General features: G+C 40.1%; 1 protein-coding gene across 4 annotated transcripts in view; it reads right to left on the bottom strand.

Annotated features, from left to right (window-relative positions):
• The window catches only part of EPB41L4B (erythrocyte membrane protein band 4.1 like 4B), a 246643-nt gene that overhangs the window by 158770 nt on the left and 70698 nt on the right, over positions 1–17175 (bottom strand). For all 4 annotated transcript variants that reach the window (XM_084619648.1, XM_084619649.1, XM_084619650.1 and 1 more), the window contains exon 2: positions 713–817. In XM_084619648.1, the coding sequence (XP_084475774.1) occupies positions 713–817 (105 nt within the window). The remainder of the gene's footprint in view (positions 1–712; positions 818–17175) is intronic.

Raw genomic sequence — 17175 nt, 5'->3', positions numbered from 1 at the left:
CAGAGAACTCAATTGCAACAGTTTACCTTCCAAGCCATTAAAATCTCATTTGCTACTCAAATGGCCAGCAATGGTAGCAAAATTACAGAGAATAAGGTGGACATGCCTATAGCAAAAAGCAACAAATAGTTTAGTGTATTTTTGCCACAGGACATTAGACTTTTTAAATACTATTTTCCTGCAGTTTCATCAATTTGTAAAATGGGTTAGGTTGTTTTATTTAAAACAGCTAATTTTTACTGCAGACCTAGGAGTCCTGGGATGGGGGTGAGAATTTTGCATCACGAGTACCACAAGTACAAGATTTTAATATAACTTGCTATTTCCCCATCATCCTAAAGAACAACACAATCTGCAACTCTGGCGGTAGGGGTTATCAGGACCCCTGATTTACTGTAGATTATACTGAGATCAAAGGGTTTTTTTTACCCAGTTTCAGTATCATGGACCTACCAAACATGAAGCCCCCCTTCTCCCACACACAATCAGCACCAAATTGGCCATAAGGGCCTAAATTGTACAAATACAAACAACAACATGAAATGACACATGCCTCACTTCAAATGTTTGGCCCTATTTGTAAGAATTGTTGACCATCACCTCTGTAGTTATTTCAGCATTTAATTCATATATTTCTTATCATTTCCACCAATTATACATTTGTAATTGGCATCATAAATTATTGCAAACATGAAATAAAAGTGGTACATACTGTAACCTGGGAGGCATCCATGAACTGTAGGCCAAAGTAATCAGTTTCCACAAGGTCCAAATGATAGACAATCTGGTCAAACAAATCCAGCCCTTTCGCATTTTTCTGTAATTCAAAAGGAAAAACAAAATACTTTTTTAAAAGGGTTTGGCGGGGAAGGGGGAATGCACACAGACAATTCATTTTAAAAATTGCATGAGAAGTACGCTGGTTAGATGTTAAACAATTCAGCTGAAAGTGCTTTTATTTCCTCCAGTGAATAAGGTATTTCTTAGGTGTTTATCATGATGGTATCTAACACCGAGAAATCGCAATACATTTACTATTTAGTTTAGTATCAAAACATTTTGCTCCCAGTTCAACTGTAAGAAGTTTTCTACAAGTAGCTACAGAAGCAAAAGGAAAATAATTTCACTGCTAATGCCCTGCAATATGGAGCCAGCATTTTAAACCCCAGGATACCGATTTCTCTATTAAATGCCTGCTTCAGTAATCGTCTGAAGTCTGTTGGCAGCTGCCTGATGTCAACTGCAATTATAAACTGCCGTTGCACCATTCGGGCAGCAAAATAAATTTAAGACAACTTGACTAGTTAAGAGTACTACAACGAAAGATAATGGCATTTGATCGGGTCTTTAAATAATGCTGCTAATTGTTGAACAGCATTTATGGCCTTGACACAAAACAAAACAAAAACCAGAAGTTTTACTAATTTGGCACCCTTATAGGAATGTGTGGGACTGGTCAGGGTGTTGGTAAGGAAGTTTGCAGTGTCACTACTCCTGTGCTGTAGCTGTATGCTTGTACACTTGTTCAAAGGGTAACTCATGAATTTAAGTCATAAGAAAACTTGCACAATTCCAAGTATGTGCTGCTGTCAAGTTCCAACACTGCAAGAAAACTAAGGTGTGGAGGGTGTGGGAATGGGTGGAAGGAAAAGCACAGAAACAAACCAATTTGAAATGCCAACTTTGTTGCTTGGACTTGAGAATATATTTTTTCAAATATTTGGAAAGAATTTCTTTTGAGGAAAATAACCCAGCACAACATGCAACTGAACTGAAGTCTTGTTTTTTTGGTTTTTTTTTAGGTAACGGGCAGCATCATGTCACACTGAGATGCAGACCAATTCCCTAGCCACGGTGCACCTGATTTTCAGATTTAAAGTGCGAATGCATTTCTGTGCCCACAACTGCATACTTACTTTGCATTCATATTACTGCATGCGATTCGTATACAGAGATGGATAGAAGTAACCTACCTACTCATGCATACAAGGAGATTACCATTTTGGGTGCACATTCAACAGTAAGCCCATTATTACTGTTACACACATTTATAAAGGCACTCATTACAATATTATCTTGGCCCACTTGACTTAATTTAGATTAAAACCACCCAAAATGTTGTGAAACAGATACATATCCAACTTTATAATTAAGACTTGAGGTAAATTCTATCACGAGGCAATACATTTAAACTATTAAACTAATTTTATCATCATTCTGTCAGTTTACTAAGCAATATGCCAAAGCTTCTCCCTTTCTCTGTGATATTGCTAAAGTTGCAATCGGTCAGGAAAGGGGCTTAAACAAGAACTCTCTTGTTTTTTTAAGAAAAAAACTGCTAACAAGGCATTTTCCACAAGGGGTCCTCAGCTATGGAATTTACTCTCCCCCTTTGTGGTCTATTCAAGCCATTTTTTTAACCTTCCAAATACAGTATACTGAAAAGCCCACCTTCTTCCATACATGTCAGGGAAGGAACAAGTCAGTAGTATGGATCCATGGCAGTTTCACTGTAAGACTACGGTGCAGTGACTGTGTTACTGAAGGGAGCAGCTGTACTATTTGCATGGGCAGTTTGTAAAGTGAGCAATAGGTTTTTAATTCTCTATCAAATACTGTTCTAAATGAATGTAAAGTACCCAGAGCCTAGGTTGAGTGTTAAATACGACACACAGAACTGCAAAAGCTGGGCACTGCACATAAACAGAGTTACATAATGAATATGTTTGTTTCTGTTCTCCCTTGAACAGCAGGTGTAAGAGCAAGTCAGACTAAGTCTCTTACAAGAGATCCTCAGGGCGGGAGGAGGAATGGCACTTTCAACAGATCCCATTCAGCACAAGATATATGCCAGGATATGAGTAACTGCTTTATCTCTAGTTTCTTATGGCCATTATACAAGAACATCTTAAGAGTAGGAGCATGTCTACTACTGCCTCTGAATTTTTTTTTTTTTTTTAATCATCTATGTTTAGGGGTCAGAAACCTGATTTCTAGAACATGTTAGGCATTTTCATTTAGTTCTGTTTCCCAGAAAAACTCTCTGATTTCAATTGGACTAGAATTCGACCTTTAAGTTTTCAATTAATCTGATCTTCCACATATAACAGAGCATTGTAACCACATCATAAAAAAATTCTTATGAAAAAGAAAAGATACCAAGCTGTTACAATACTTAGAAATTCTCTTCTCTATGCATAAAGAAATGAAATAATTTCCACCTCCACTAGCTTTCGTGAAGAGGTCAAACAGCTCTGGTGTAGGTGGCAAGTTCTATTTAAGCCTCAACTAAGATGACTGACAAATTGAAAGCACTGCCATTTGAATTTTTCCAGGTTTTCAGACACATCCATCTGATCTCCATTAAAATAAGATGTACAGCTACTTAACAGAAACAAGAAAGTGGCATCTTAGGACATTGTTTTACTTGTTTCGGGAGAGGCACAAGATGATTTATAGAAAGACATGCTTTATTAATCAGAAAATTCAACAACTTTATTGCAAACATTTGAGATAATCACCTCCTAAAATATAATGTTGCTTAGAAACAGTACACATCCACATCACTGTTTTGAAGGTGCAGTATTTAATAACATTCTAGAGTCAAATAAGCAAAGAATGTATTCTAAAGAAGTATTTTGTTGTTGTTTTAAACGTTTAGTGAAACTAATGCTTGTGAAAGATGCCAAATCAAAAGCACACTAGAATGAAGTATTCTCTCCACCTGAACAGAGACAGCAGATACAACACAGGTAATAGGAATCCACAGTTTAAGTTAGCTTTCCATGACCATTCAATTCTTGATAGCTTGCTTATGCACAGACCGTCAGTAAGCGTGCAAATTATGAAGCAGACACCTGTGAAACAGACACTGGCCTGTTCTGTCACTACCAGCCTGGGCCATGAGCACACACTGTTCCACTGCACACATGTTCACCACAAATATGAAGTGAGACACGTGGAAGTAGTAGCATGGTCATTTACTTAATTGCTGTAAAATGCAGTATTACATACGTAACTTCTAGTAGAGGACAACCTTTAAATGTTAATAAATGTTATTTCCTAATTACTTGGACCTTCAGATAACAAATTTGTGCTGGAGTTCTGGGTAGCATGGGGGGAATAAGACTTTCTTCCAGGTATTACAGCAATGGGGAAGATGGGCTAGTGCAGCTCCCCACCCTCTAACAGTAGAGGCAGTACATATGGAGAATATGAAGAGGAAACAGCAGAAGGAGCTGGGGCGTCAAGTGGGTAGAAAATTTTCCTTACATATTTTTTTGTAGAATAATGATTGTTAACAATAAATTATTTTAAAAAATTGACCACATTATCAACATTTTCTGTGATGGGAATTATTAAAATAGTTTTCAAATTCTTTATTTACCCCAAACTGCATTTTCTTACTGTAAACTGGGATTTCAGTCAATGAAAATTTTCAAAAAAAATATTCAATTTAAAATACTGCTGAAAACTTAATGGAAAATGGGCCCATTTAAGAAATTATTTTAAAATTTTCATGAAATCCTTTCCCAACCAGTTTTACTAGGGTATTGCTGGGGCTCCAAACCTTCCTTAAAGTAGGTAGAACATCCTCCTCCTCCTCCCGTTTCCCGAATGTTGAAAGAGCTGTCGAAGTTATGAGTCCCCTATCTGTCTCTTCTCCCCTTCAGGAAGATCCATCCCTCAGTGAGCTTCTCCATCTGTCCCCCGGGGGGGGGGGGTGACTCAAAGCTAGAACTTTGGCGCTACTTGTACCCTCTCCTAGCACTCCATGGTAATTAGGGGAAAAGAAAATAGATAGGGTAGGGTCATAAAAAAAATATGACACAAGTGCTGATAAGGTCTGGTCTACATTAGCGCTCCAAAAATGAATTTTGCAGTGTTTTGGACATGTCAAATTAACTGTGTAATAATACTATCGACACAGCAGAATGGCTAGGGATGAAAAACTGGCAGAATATCCTATAAAAGTATACAATTTCTGAGACCTGTTGATGGAAATAAAAAAAGATTCCATCTCCCATCTCACTTTCAAGGATGAATAGGTTGACATGGGTGATGCCTTTAGCAGAAATTGTTCGGCTTGTAAGAAGTTGATGCTTTCTCAAATATTTGACAGACAGTAGTAGTATGTACCTCTCTTAGTGTTCTTGCACCAAAGTACATTGTTGTGTAGGTTTTTGAATGTGAGCATCTTATAAATATCACCCAGCACTTAGATTCCTACATCTATCCATGCTCTTATCAAAATGTGTATCTGCCTTAAAAATAACCTACTGGGGGAGGAGGGTACTAGTGCTCTTTCCTGCTTCTTTCTGATGTATAGGGAAAGTTGGAAAGCTTTCTTTAAAATATTTTACTACTTATTTTTACTTCAGAGATAAGATTATTAGGTTGTCTCTTCCCACTTTCTGCTGGAGGATTCCTTGGAGTGCTAGAGAACTGAAGTTGGAGCAGTCTCAGGCCTCAACTGAAGACAAAGGCATTTCAAGGAGCTGCCCACTGTTCCATCCATCAACATGAAAGCACATCTGCAATAAGCAGGAGAGTGGAACTGGCATCAAGGATAATTTTATGTTCCACAGTCACTCTCTTTACCTTCCCCTCTCTTTGTCCCAAGATCAGCCTGGCAACCTCGGGTACTACAACCACAGATTAAGGAAATATTTAAACAAATAAGTACTGCACACTTATCCTACTTTACTTTGTACTCTGAAAATCTTAAGCAGACCCATTTTTAATCAGAAGTCTTCCAGAACTCACTGGATTGAATGTGACTAAGTAGAACATTGTCCTTACACTAAATGCTTTTTACTCTTTTCACTACATAAACACGCCCCCACCATCCTTATGTTTCCTAAATGCAACTGCCAACAACTGCTCCCAAGCCAAAAATAATAAGGAGCAGTGACAATTCACCTTGTTTAGACTCGAAAGGATTAAAGAATCATCCCTTTGGACAGAACAGAAGCAGCTAGACTAAAAAGAAGGAACCCAAAGTGGGTTTTACAAGTTCTGGGCAAAAATTATAGCTCTCCAGCATTTTTAATAGAGAAGCACTATAGAAACACCTTGTGTGTATCCTAAGACAAGGCAATGATAGGACATCTTAAATCTAGTAAGTGGATTGTGCAAGCTTTTGGGTCTTTCAACCCCGCACCTCACCCCAGTCCCAGGTATTATGGTGGTGCCAAGAGCTTCAACCAGGATCACTGTCCTACTTTGACAGGCTCTTTACAAACACATGAAACACTATTGGTAGCCAAGCTTCTAAAAAAGCTATGTATCTGTAGACATCACTGTCCATTCTAAGTACCATATCTTGGCATATATTTTAATGTCTACATTTACAAGAGAGATACAATAGCATCTTGCACACAACTAAGGGCCACTGGTCTTTTGGTATTTGGGAAATTACAGCCCTATTTAACAAAAACAATGAGGAGTCCTTGGGGCACCTTAGAGACTAACAAATTTATTTGGGCATAAGCTTTCGTGGGCTATAACCCACTTCATCAGATGCATGGAGCGGAAAATACAGTAGGCAGGTATAAATTTATACACAGACTAACACAGCAACCCCTCTAAAACCAACCCTATTTAAGTGTACCTCTTTCCTCAGCCTCTGCAAATACCATTTTAAATACTCGAGTCAGCTGATCACAGAAGAGTCAATAAAACTCCACATTGACACCATATTTCCAAAGATAATTTCCTCTTATTTTATCACAGGAAATAGACTTTTCTATCTCATCTATTTTGGCGTTCATGAATGTTGGCAAATCTAGTCCTGCTACAAAAAGATGCCAGATAATTGAAATCTATGCCCTAATCAGATGTGTAAAGTAAATTCTGTCTAATTCATTTAGAGTTTGTGGGATCGTAAAATGTAATTCCTTTTTGCGGTTGAGTAACCTTTCGTAGTTCCATTTTTTTGTGACTTGAGCCTTCAGATATTCTGCTGACAGACAGCTTGCCTGCTCTTCTGATTTGTTCAAATGACTTTTCTTGGAAGAGAGGATATTTAATCTACTGTTTAACAAGACGAAGCACCTACTATTTGGCTTTTGTTAATTTTTAACAAATTAATGTGAGTTTAATAGTGGCTACATTTTATTGTTTTTTTCTCTCTTTTGCTGACATGCCTATTTGCATCTTTCACCAACAATATTCCCTCCCCCTTGTATACCTTGCAAGATTCCCAGCCGATAGATTGCACAGACTGTTTTCACAACCAAAAATGCAAGTTAAAAAAAACTACTTAGCATTTACTTTCAGATCCTTCATTATGAATTAATCTAATCTCCATCTGTGTTTTCGGGATGTGTTGTATAAAAGTGCCACCTTAACTTTGACCTTGTCTACATCACTTATTCTCTCAACACCGCACTGTGTGATATGACAAAGACATGATACTTGCCTCCTAGGTTAGGAATCTGAACTTGTGTTGGGAACTACAGAATCTTATTAAGATCAGCTAAAAAGCTGAGACTATCGTGGTCCTCTGGCTTCCAGACAAATACTCATTTTACTATTTGTTATTTACGTGTCGTTAACAGAAGCAGAATGAGGAGTGTCCCTTTTACTTGATACTCTCAATGCTCTGAGAATTTTCATCCAAGAGACAAGGTTGGTGAGGTAATATCTTTTATTGGACCAACTTCTGTTGGTGGAAGGTACAAGATTTCGAGCTACACAGAGCTCTTCTTCGGTAGGAAAGGAAGCAGAGTGTCTGAACATTATTTTAGAATCTCCACCTTGAAGCTGATGCTTGTTGAGGAAAATTAAGTCCATTGTCACCCCTTCCCCTTCTCTTTTTGGGGATCTTTTTGTGTCCCCTTGGGGAGCTCACTCTCTCTGTTTTCCTGATTTCCAGTAGCCTTCCTTTTCTGACTTATTCAACATTTTTCCCTGCCATATTTTTGGGTAGAGGGGACCTTCCCTGACAACTGCTGAAATAATGAATGTGGTGCTAGGAGGATAGCATAATTTGGTTGAAGATTCATTCCTAACCAAGTCTCGCACATATCTATCTGTGCAGCTTTCAGTGGGCTTTTTTGGAAATAAAAAGTCTCTTTCTATAGGAAGGGTGGATACTTTTCTAGGGTATATATTGGCACTTCTAATTGGGAGGGTAACAAAGGATATTTTGGGCTTGTGGATATTTGTAAAACTTGGACAGATTATCATTTGCTTTCTGGAGGATCCTAATCTCATTCAATTAACTAATGTAGGATTCCAGACTTGAGGATGCAGTTTCTGAGGTTTTTAATCTTATTTGGTTTCTTAAAATCAAGCGCTCCCAGCCCACATTCAAGCACTATTAATAACAATATTTTTGCATTATGCAGAACTCTGCCTTTCCTTAAATAGTTTTTTTTTTTCTTTTAAAGGCCAACGATTTTGAGGAAAAGTCCTAGTATTGGAAACCCTGGAGTTGCACCCAAGGTCCCATTCCATTTCTGGGAAGGATAATTACCTTGATAAACTCTGGGGAGCCATCAAGAATACAGCACAGGACAAATGCACAGGACAAATGCATCCAACTCAAAAGGGGTGTTTAGAGGGCACAGATTGAGGTTGGATTGTTAGCCCAGCAGGGGAAGTCCCTACAAAGACAGTGACTGCAAGTGGCAGACTGGAGAAGGAACATTGTTCACAAGAGGGTATCAAGTAATCTGCTATTTTTCTACTGCACTTAGACACTGATTTGGGATTGACAAGAGTGAGGGGAGTGATAAACTGGACCTTGGACAAGCTACAGGTAATGAAGGCAGAAAATGGGGCTGCTGATCATCACTCCCTTAAACACCCCTTTTTGTGTTAATTTGCAACAGTGCACTTAATTTGTGAGTTTAATAAAGTTTAGTTGTAGTCTAACTCCTAATCCCTACCTATTTCTAACTAACCTCTTCATTATATGATCAAAGAGAAAGAAGTTCATATCGTTTCAGAAATTTTAGTACTCAGCTGATGTAAATTGGGATAACTCCCTCAAAGTCAAAGGAGCTAAAGTAATTTTCAACAGGTCACTATCTGGCCAATATCTGTAGTTAAAATTGGGCTAAAACTCTAATTAGTGAATATTTTTTATCCCAGTTAAATTTGCTGAATTCTTCGTGGTTCACTGCTAAGACCAGATGTAGAAAGGATGAAATTCTCTAGATATGTTAACTTCGGAAGGACTTTTTTGGTAGAATACGATGTCTCCTATTATGCAAGAACAACAGGGCAAATCAATAACCAAAACAGACAATTTACATCGGATGCCTTAACCTGAACGGAGAGCTGAGGTAGGTGCTATCCAGTAGTTAATAAAAGGCATTAAAACAATCAGCCAATGGGAAAGGGACAGAAAAAATTATGTACAACTAAAACCAGAGGTGCTGTTTTAAGTACAGTGGAGACGAAATGGCCACGGTACAGAAAATCGATAGTGGTGATATTCTACGAGACTGTTTTCTTCAAAGAAAAAACGACTGCTTAAAAGCCGGATGGTTTCCGAGTATGCTTTCTTCAAACTAAAATGCTCCAAACAAAAACAAAAAAAAACCCCAAGGCCTTGCATGTTCTACATGCTCAACCAGAATGAAGAACTGTTGCCTTGTACGGGAGAGTTCTGATCGCAGCATTATAAATTAGGCTTTGACAAGGGCTTCCAAACTGCCTGAACTTCTGCAAGAGAAGCCTGACAAAGGCAAAAAAGCAAAACATAAAATATTCCTCATTCTGAAACGAAGACAGACCCGACCGTGGGGAAGGAAGGGGAGAGACAGAAGGGGATGACGACAATTCAGCACACATCTAGTTTTGCCAGCAAAACATTCCAAACACCACACTAAATGCCAGTAGGAAAAGTTTTGTGGCAATGGAGTAGGAAGGATAGAAATGGTTTCTTGTCCTGAAAGGGAAGTATACCATCACAGCCCATAATGCAGGATGCCATTGAGTATATTGTGATTCATCAGCTCCTTTAAAATATTTAGCAGCGTGCATTACTATGAGCTTTAAGGCACACACGGTAGGCACTTCAAGCAGTAGGCTCTACTGACTCTAGCTTTTGGTGGGTTAACAAGGGAATATTCTCTGTTATCACTGACAAAAAAGAAAGAGTGCAAATAACCTTGGCAGAAGTCTTTGAAAGGGGAAGTAGAGAATTTCTAAACTATTCCCATAGAAGCAATCCAAGAAGTGTAAGGTCAAGTATCCAAACTACCTCTAAGTCCACCTCCCTCCAGAAGAGTCCTCTCTTCCACAGGCCTGGCCCTGCTCCAGCTCTGATATTCTAGCCCCACTGCTGCTTCTCCTTCCCAGCCCTGCTGTAGGCCAGCCTCTTATCCTAGCTTTATTATGCTATATGGGTTTCTTCTCCATTCTCTGGCAGTCCCTGGCTCTTCGTGACCACTCCTAGTGCCTGGACCTTCCCTCTGAAGCTTCCAGCTTGTGTCTCACACACAACAGTCCCACGTCTCCTAATTGCAGTTCCTTTTAATCCTGGTCACTCTGGCACACTGCCCTCTATGGCCTAGAGAGAGATCTAGGTCCTGGCCCCTCCCAGGGTGACCTGTGGCCCAATTTTTTCCCAATAATCTGGTTCATTAAAATATGTAAAGCAGTGGTTTTCAATCTTTTTGTAATGGTGACCCCTTTCATGCAGCAACCCTCTGAGTGTGACCACCCTTATAAATTAAAAACGGTGGGGGTAATTTAATCTAATGGGGGCTCACGGCTGTCAGCCCCACAGAGTTGAAAGCTTGCGACCCCCATGTAGCCACCTTGCGATCCTCTGAGGGGTCACGAGCCCCAGTTGGAAAACTCCTGATGTAAAGGGCTGCAATATGATTAAACTAATTCAGTTTTGGCTTGTACAACCCTCATTCCTCATGTTTCAAAGCCAAGGGTTAAGCCTCGAAAAATAAAGGTTTTCTTTTCAATAGACCACGTCCCCAACCATGTGGTTAACTGTAATCTACCTTAGGTTCTGAAGATATTGTGTCATTTTCTCAGCCAGTATCTCAAATTTTCTGTGCTGGCATTCAGCCAGCTTACAAATAAAAGGTCTTCAAATGGCCATTAAGCCTCCAACTCTGTCACAACAGTAACAAAGGGGCTTTTTAAGAGCCTGCTGTTTCATGTAAATAGTGTTTAAATTTGAAGGAGAACACAGAAGCAGCAACATTCCTGAACATACACTGAAAATGCAACTAATGATGCACGTCAACATGTCTGAGTGAGAAAAGGATCAATTGTTTTAGCTTCTTTGAGAAGTTTTTTTTCTTTAAAGTTTTTACCAAAAACTAGAAAAAAAGTAAAACCAGCAAATTTTTAGTTAAAACACTGAAAATAAGTTTTACTCGAAAAGACCAAAATTACTTCTATAATATTTCACCCGATTTAACCCAGTTTTAACAAAGGTAATACTTCCTACCACTGCCCTCCTCCCCCGCTCCCAAAAGGTACGTATGGAACAACTGATAGGAAACTACTATTTCCTGTGCAAAAGAGGCTACTGTAAAAAGTTGAGAGTTACAAATTAGGGAGAGGAACTACTCTCAGGAAGTACACCCTCAAATAACGGCCCCCCAGAATAAACTTCTTGGATCCTACCCTTTGTATTGTACATTTCCTCATTGTAATCTAGGCAAAGGCAAAATGAGAATCAGCGTGCTGTAGCTTAAATACACCCGTACTACCAGCACCCTTCTTCAAGAGTGCCAGGGCTTAGATGATGTGGTCTTTGTGACTGGAGGGGTGGGGAATGGAAGAATCCCATCAGGAATCACCAGTTGAGATTCAGGAAAGGGAATGAAGGAAGATGCTGGGCAAAATAAGCTTTGCTGGATGCTGCATATCAAAGCTTCACAGCTGCATACCCCAGTAGTGCTCAGGAGTTCTTCCATCACCAGGATAGGGAAATGATGTTCACCTCCTTCTGAAAAGCAACCACAGGACTGAGCCCCTGGAACAAAGGAGCCAAACCTCTCTTTTAACCTATCATGGCCTAGGAATGAATGACTAAATCCTGGGAGCTTGAGGACATAGGAGAAACTGGGAAGAAAGAGCTCCGAACTGGACAGCTACAAGCTAAGGCTCTATACAGAAACAAGGCACCCCTCAGACAGGCCTCAGGATAAGTAGCTACACTGTGCTTCACATCAGAACACTACCTTTGACCCTGCTGGGGTGGCTTTGAGGGAAGGCAGTCTTTTACATCAGCCATTAACTAGTAGTAGTGAACATCAGCCATTAGTACATCAGCCACTTACACATCAGCCATTAACTACTACTAGTAGTAGTAGTAACCATCAGCCATTAACATCGAGCCATAGGCTAGAATTTGTGAATTTTCAAAACTTGGGAATAAAACAAAGAATAAAAAGCTGAGGACAGGAAAACAAAAATGCCGTTTCCAAACTCCACCATACAATTGTTAGAAATACGGGTAATGAATTATCTTTGAATTATTCATAAAGTATGATGATCTCAGAGCAATTACAACAACTTGCTGGGATGAATCAAATTACTGGAATGTAAACATAACAGCGAAACATTGTATGGAGTGCATAAAAAAGCAACAGAGGAAGGAGAATTGATTCACCCAGAAAGAAAAACCACCACGTACTAAGCCACTAGTTAGAAAAAGGTGATACTGATACTAGCTCCACAAACCAACTATGGACCAAAAAAAGGAAAGAAAAGACAGACAGAAAAGAATCAGTCAAGCAGAGTTTGCAGTCTGCTCTGTTACGGAGTGACCATCTTATCAAGAAAAGTTATTGTTTCTACCATCTGTTCAGTTTGCCTAAAGGAATACAGCTCAGCATTCCTAAGTGACTCTGACCAGCCGTACCCATGCATACACACCCACACACACGAACAGGTGAACATGAGCTTTACAAAATGCTTAGTGATTTTCTGGTGCACAATTTTACGACTCAAGAAAATTAGAGGGCACTGAAAAGGAATGCAATACTAGGTTAAATACCCATAACTTTATCTAAATCACATGAAGGGCAAACAAATACTTTAGCAAGGGCTGCTCTATGAATAAAACACTCTTCCTAGTAACACCACTATTAATATTAGTATGGGTGCTTCAACATTTTGGACTGTTCTGAAGTCCTGAGTTTCTGTTTACTGCCTCTACCACTTACACATGGCAGTAGCAGTCTGTACCTCTTTGCAAATAGAGATAAGCAGGAACACGTCTGAACAATTCTACGTCTGTAAACTACAAATAGCAAACAAATGAAAGAGCAGTGTGGACCCATTATATGTGAGAATTCTACTGGTCACTTTAGAAACTGATGAGGTGACCTCACCTTAATCCCACACTTGAAGAATTTTACTCTAGTTCCTTATGAAGTGTTCTTGCTCCAAAACGTCAGCTCCCCGGCTGAAATACTTGGAATACTACATGCATGTTGGAATCTCCAGCACACAGCTGCAGAACCACAACATAACTGGGAACTAACTGAGACAGGAAACAATCCAAGCAGGGACTTATTACCCCAAATTAGCACAAATAAAGATAGGTTTCAGAGTAGCAGCCGTGTTAGTCTGTATTCGCAAAAAGAAAAGGAGGACTTGTGGCACCTTAGAGACTAACCAATTTATTAGAGCATAAGCTGTAGCTCACGAAAGCTTATGCTCTAATAAATTGGTTAGTCTCTAAGGTGCCACAAGTCCTCCTTTTCTTTTTACAAATAAAGATGTAATTTACTGTTCTCTGACTAGTGTCCATTCATAAAAAAAAACCCAGAATTTGATAAAGTAAGGCTAAACACAGGATGGGTTACTGGTGAAGAAGCAGTTACCTGTAATTTTATCTTCTGCCAACAGGAAAAGAAAACAAAAATTTTACTTTTCTCTGGTGTGGGTGCATACACACCTGCGGCTCCATCAGTCCAGGTACTGATGGAATGTTTCAAGTACTAAAAACTTTCACAAGCAAAGGGAAAGGAAATCTAAATGTTGACTTTTTTCAAGTGTATTTGAGAAGTAACATTCAACAACAACATAAACAAATTGTGCTCAAATGGAAAGACCAGGATAAAATATTAAAGCTCCTGCTTGAAGAGAAGCCCTGAGAGAGTTCAAAAAGAATCTCTACCTTCCCACATAGAGGTACAACACTCGGCTTCCATAAGGCCTGTATGCCTTCATGCATGTCAGCAGTAGGGTTGCCAGGCATCTGGTTTTCAACCAGCCGTTAAAAGGTCCATCAGTGGTGCAGCGGGGGTCCGGGGCGAAGGCAGGCTCCCTGCCTACTCTAGCTCCGGGTGGCTCCCAGAAGTGGCCCCCAGGTCCTTGTGGCCCCTAGATGTGTGGGTGGCCAGGGAGGCTCAGCACGCTGTCCCTGCCCCAAGGGCCGTCTCCGCAGCTCCCATTGGACGAGAACCACGACCAACTGGAGCTGCTGGGGCAGCGCCTGTGGGCGCTGGGGCAGCGCACAGAGCCTCCTTGGCTGCCCATGTGTTTAGGGGCTACAGGGACCTGGCATCCGCTTCCTGGGACCCCACACCCTGAACCCTCTCCCACACCCTAACCCCCTGAACCAGCCTGCAGCCCCCTTCCACACCCAAACTCCCTCCCAGAGCCTGTACCATTCCTATCCCCCAACCACTCCGACCCCCCAAGCACCTCATCCCGGTCCCCTCCCCAGAAGCCCACACCCCCAGCTGGAGCCCGCACCCCCTCCTACACTCCGGACCCCTTGGCCCCAGCCCAGAGCCCTATCCCACACCCTGCAACCCTCATCCCTGGCCCCACCACAGAGCCTGCACCCCCAACTGGAGCCCTCACCTCCCTCCTGCACCCCAATCCCCTGCCCCAGCCCAGTGAAAGTGAGTGAGGGTGGGGAGAGCGAGCAACAGAGGGAAGGGGAATGGAGGGAGTGGGGCCTTGTATAAGGGGCAGAACCTCAGGGAAGGGGTGTTCGGTTTTGTGCAATTAGAAAGTTGGCAACCCTAGTGAGCAGGGGAACCTTGCAAACTGCACAATGGACTTGCTTACACAAGCTAAGGTGTCAATTGAAACCATTATACTATAGTTATACAGTAGAACCTCAGAGTTATGAGCACCTTGGGAATGGAGGTTATTCATAACTCTGAAATCTTCGCAACAAAACAGTGTTCTTTCAAAAGTTTACAGCTGAACATTGACTTAATACAGCTTTGAAACTTTCCTATGCAGAAGAAAAATGCTGCTTTCCCTTTTTTCAGTAGTTTACATTTAACATAGTACTGTGCTTTTTTTCGCCTCTGCTGTTGCATGATTGTGTATTTCCTGTTCCAAATGAGGTGTGTGGTTGACTAGTCAGTTTGTAACTCTGAGGTTCTACTGTACAGGTATGAATTCAATTCTCCTATGGACACTTCTATTCTGATATATGAATGGTTTGTTTTTTTTCAGTTTAGTTTATGTCATTTTGGAATGCATTTAAGCTAAACCAAAAAAAGAATAAGCAGAATAAGAGTGTACACATGGGAAATTGCACTGGAAAAAACTACAGTGGTGTAACTATACCAGGATAACTGCTAAAACTTTCTTGTTTAAACAAACTCTAAACCCATTAAAGGAATCTTTTGGTCTATCTTTGTATATATAAATAAGGTCAAATTACCCCTCCCTTTCCATCATGACAGATTAGAAAGTATCTGTGCTCAAGTAACTTAATTTACCTAGTACAGCCTGCTCAGAGGACCACCTCTCCATTCCAGGACGGCACCTCACAGTGACCAAAACTGTGGCTTGCGTACCTCTCTTAATGTGAAAATGCCAGAAATGCAAAATATAGATTTTTTAAAAGCATATAGCATTTTATTGCTAAAAGCACTATAAGCATTACCTAACATGCACATGCCTATGCTAGCATTGGTAAACAACAAGAGTAGCTCTTACAAAACCATTTTCATCTTTTTTTTAAACCATATGTAATTGCTATCCCCACACTCATGTATAGAACAAGATCTTTTAAGCTGCTGAGCACCTTAAACTAAGGAACACCTTCTCAAGATGAGAGCATTAAAAAGAAAGGACAAACAGATACATGAGGAAGTTTAGGAACCAGTGAGCATGTGCTGAGTTTATAGCATTACCTGTACATAGAATCTCAAATATGCACTAATGCCTAGGTGAGTATGGCAGATTCTAGCTCCAAAAATCCATCTTACAAGGCAGACAATTCTAACAAGGAAAGAACAGGCCTACTGATTTATTCTCCGCTAGCCAACAAGCTTACACCAGAGTGTCAGCTCCTGGCTGTTTAGACATGAAAAACGCAATCTGAAGTAGTAAAATAAGCTGTACATACATGCCTTTGATGGAACCTTTGTGAGCATGGAGAGCTGATCTTTCCAGAGCATCAACAGCAGCAGCCAGCACAACTACCATACTGCCTGCTTTACGTGACATCCTGCGAACTGGGTGCAGTCTTTTCTCCTTGTGTACAAAGGCAGGTCCCTTCCAGCCAAAGCTTTCCCTTTCAGATTGTATCCTGCGTCAATTTGCAAGGAAAACCTAGATCAATAGGTCCTGAAAGGTCCGTACCTACACCAGAGAAACCCACTGTAAATTACTACATTTTATGAATCAGCAGATACACCAGAAAACCAAGAATAATGTACCACACAACATATTTTATTCACTTACTTTTCTGAAAAGTAGGGAGACATTAGTATTTTTATGCAGACTCTACAGTGCACAGATTAACACACTGCTTATTAGCTAAGTGCGGATAAGGAAAGTTTACTCCTTGTCTAACAATTTTTTTAACTATAATGATGACGATTACCATACTAAAAACCATGTGACTAATATGAAGGTCTGTAGACATATTTAAAAGCATCAGAATACAGGAAATTCTGAGGGAAGCCCTCTCACTCAGATGAAATTATTGATCAATAAGGAGAAATCAATGAAAGGTCTAGGTATACTAAAAGAATTAAATAAAAAAAACTCATGTTTCTGCCTTTTAACTTCCTCACTATTCATTAAAGAATGACATAGGAAGCAAGGCAGACTTGGTGTCAAATTCAAGAAATAATTAAGGTCTATCTATGTCAAATTTACATATTGATTTGAAGAAGATGCTGCCATCCTACAGCATTGAAACTAACCCTTATGATACTCCTGAAAGCACGAGTGATACATCTTATGAAAACAGGTGAG

This window comes from Lepidochelys olivacea (genome assembly GCF_965140295.1).
Source record: "Lepidochelys olivacea isolate rLepOli2 genome assembly, chromosome: 2".
NCBI lineage: Eukaryota > Metazoa > Chordata > Testudines > Cheloniidae > Lepidochelys > Lepidochelys olivacea.
Note: the sequence above shows the minus strand (reverse complement) of the source record. Positions and strands in the feature narration are given on the sequence as shown.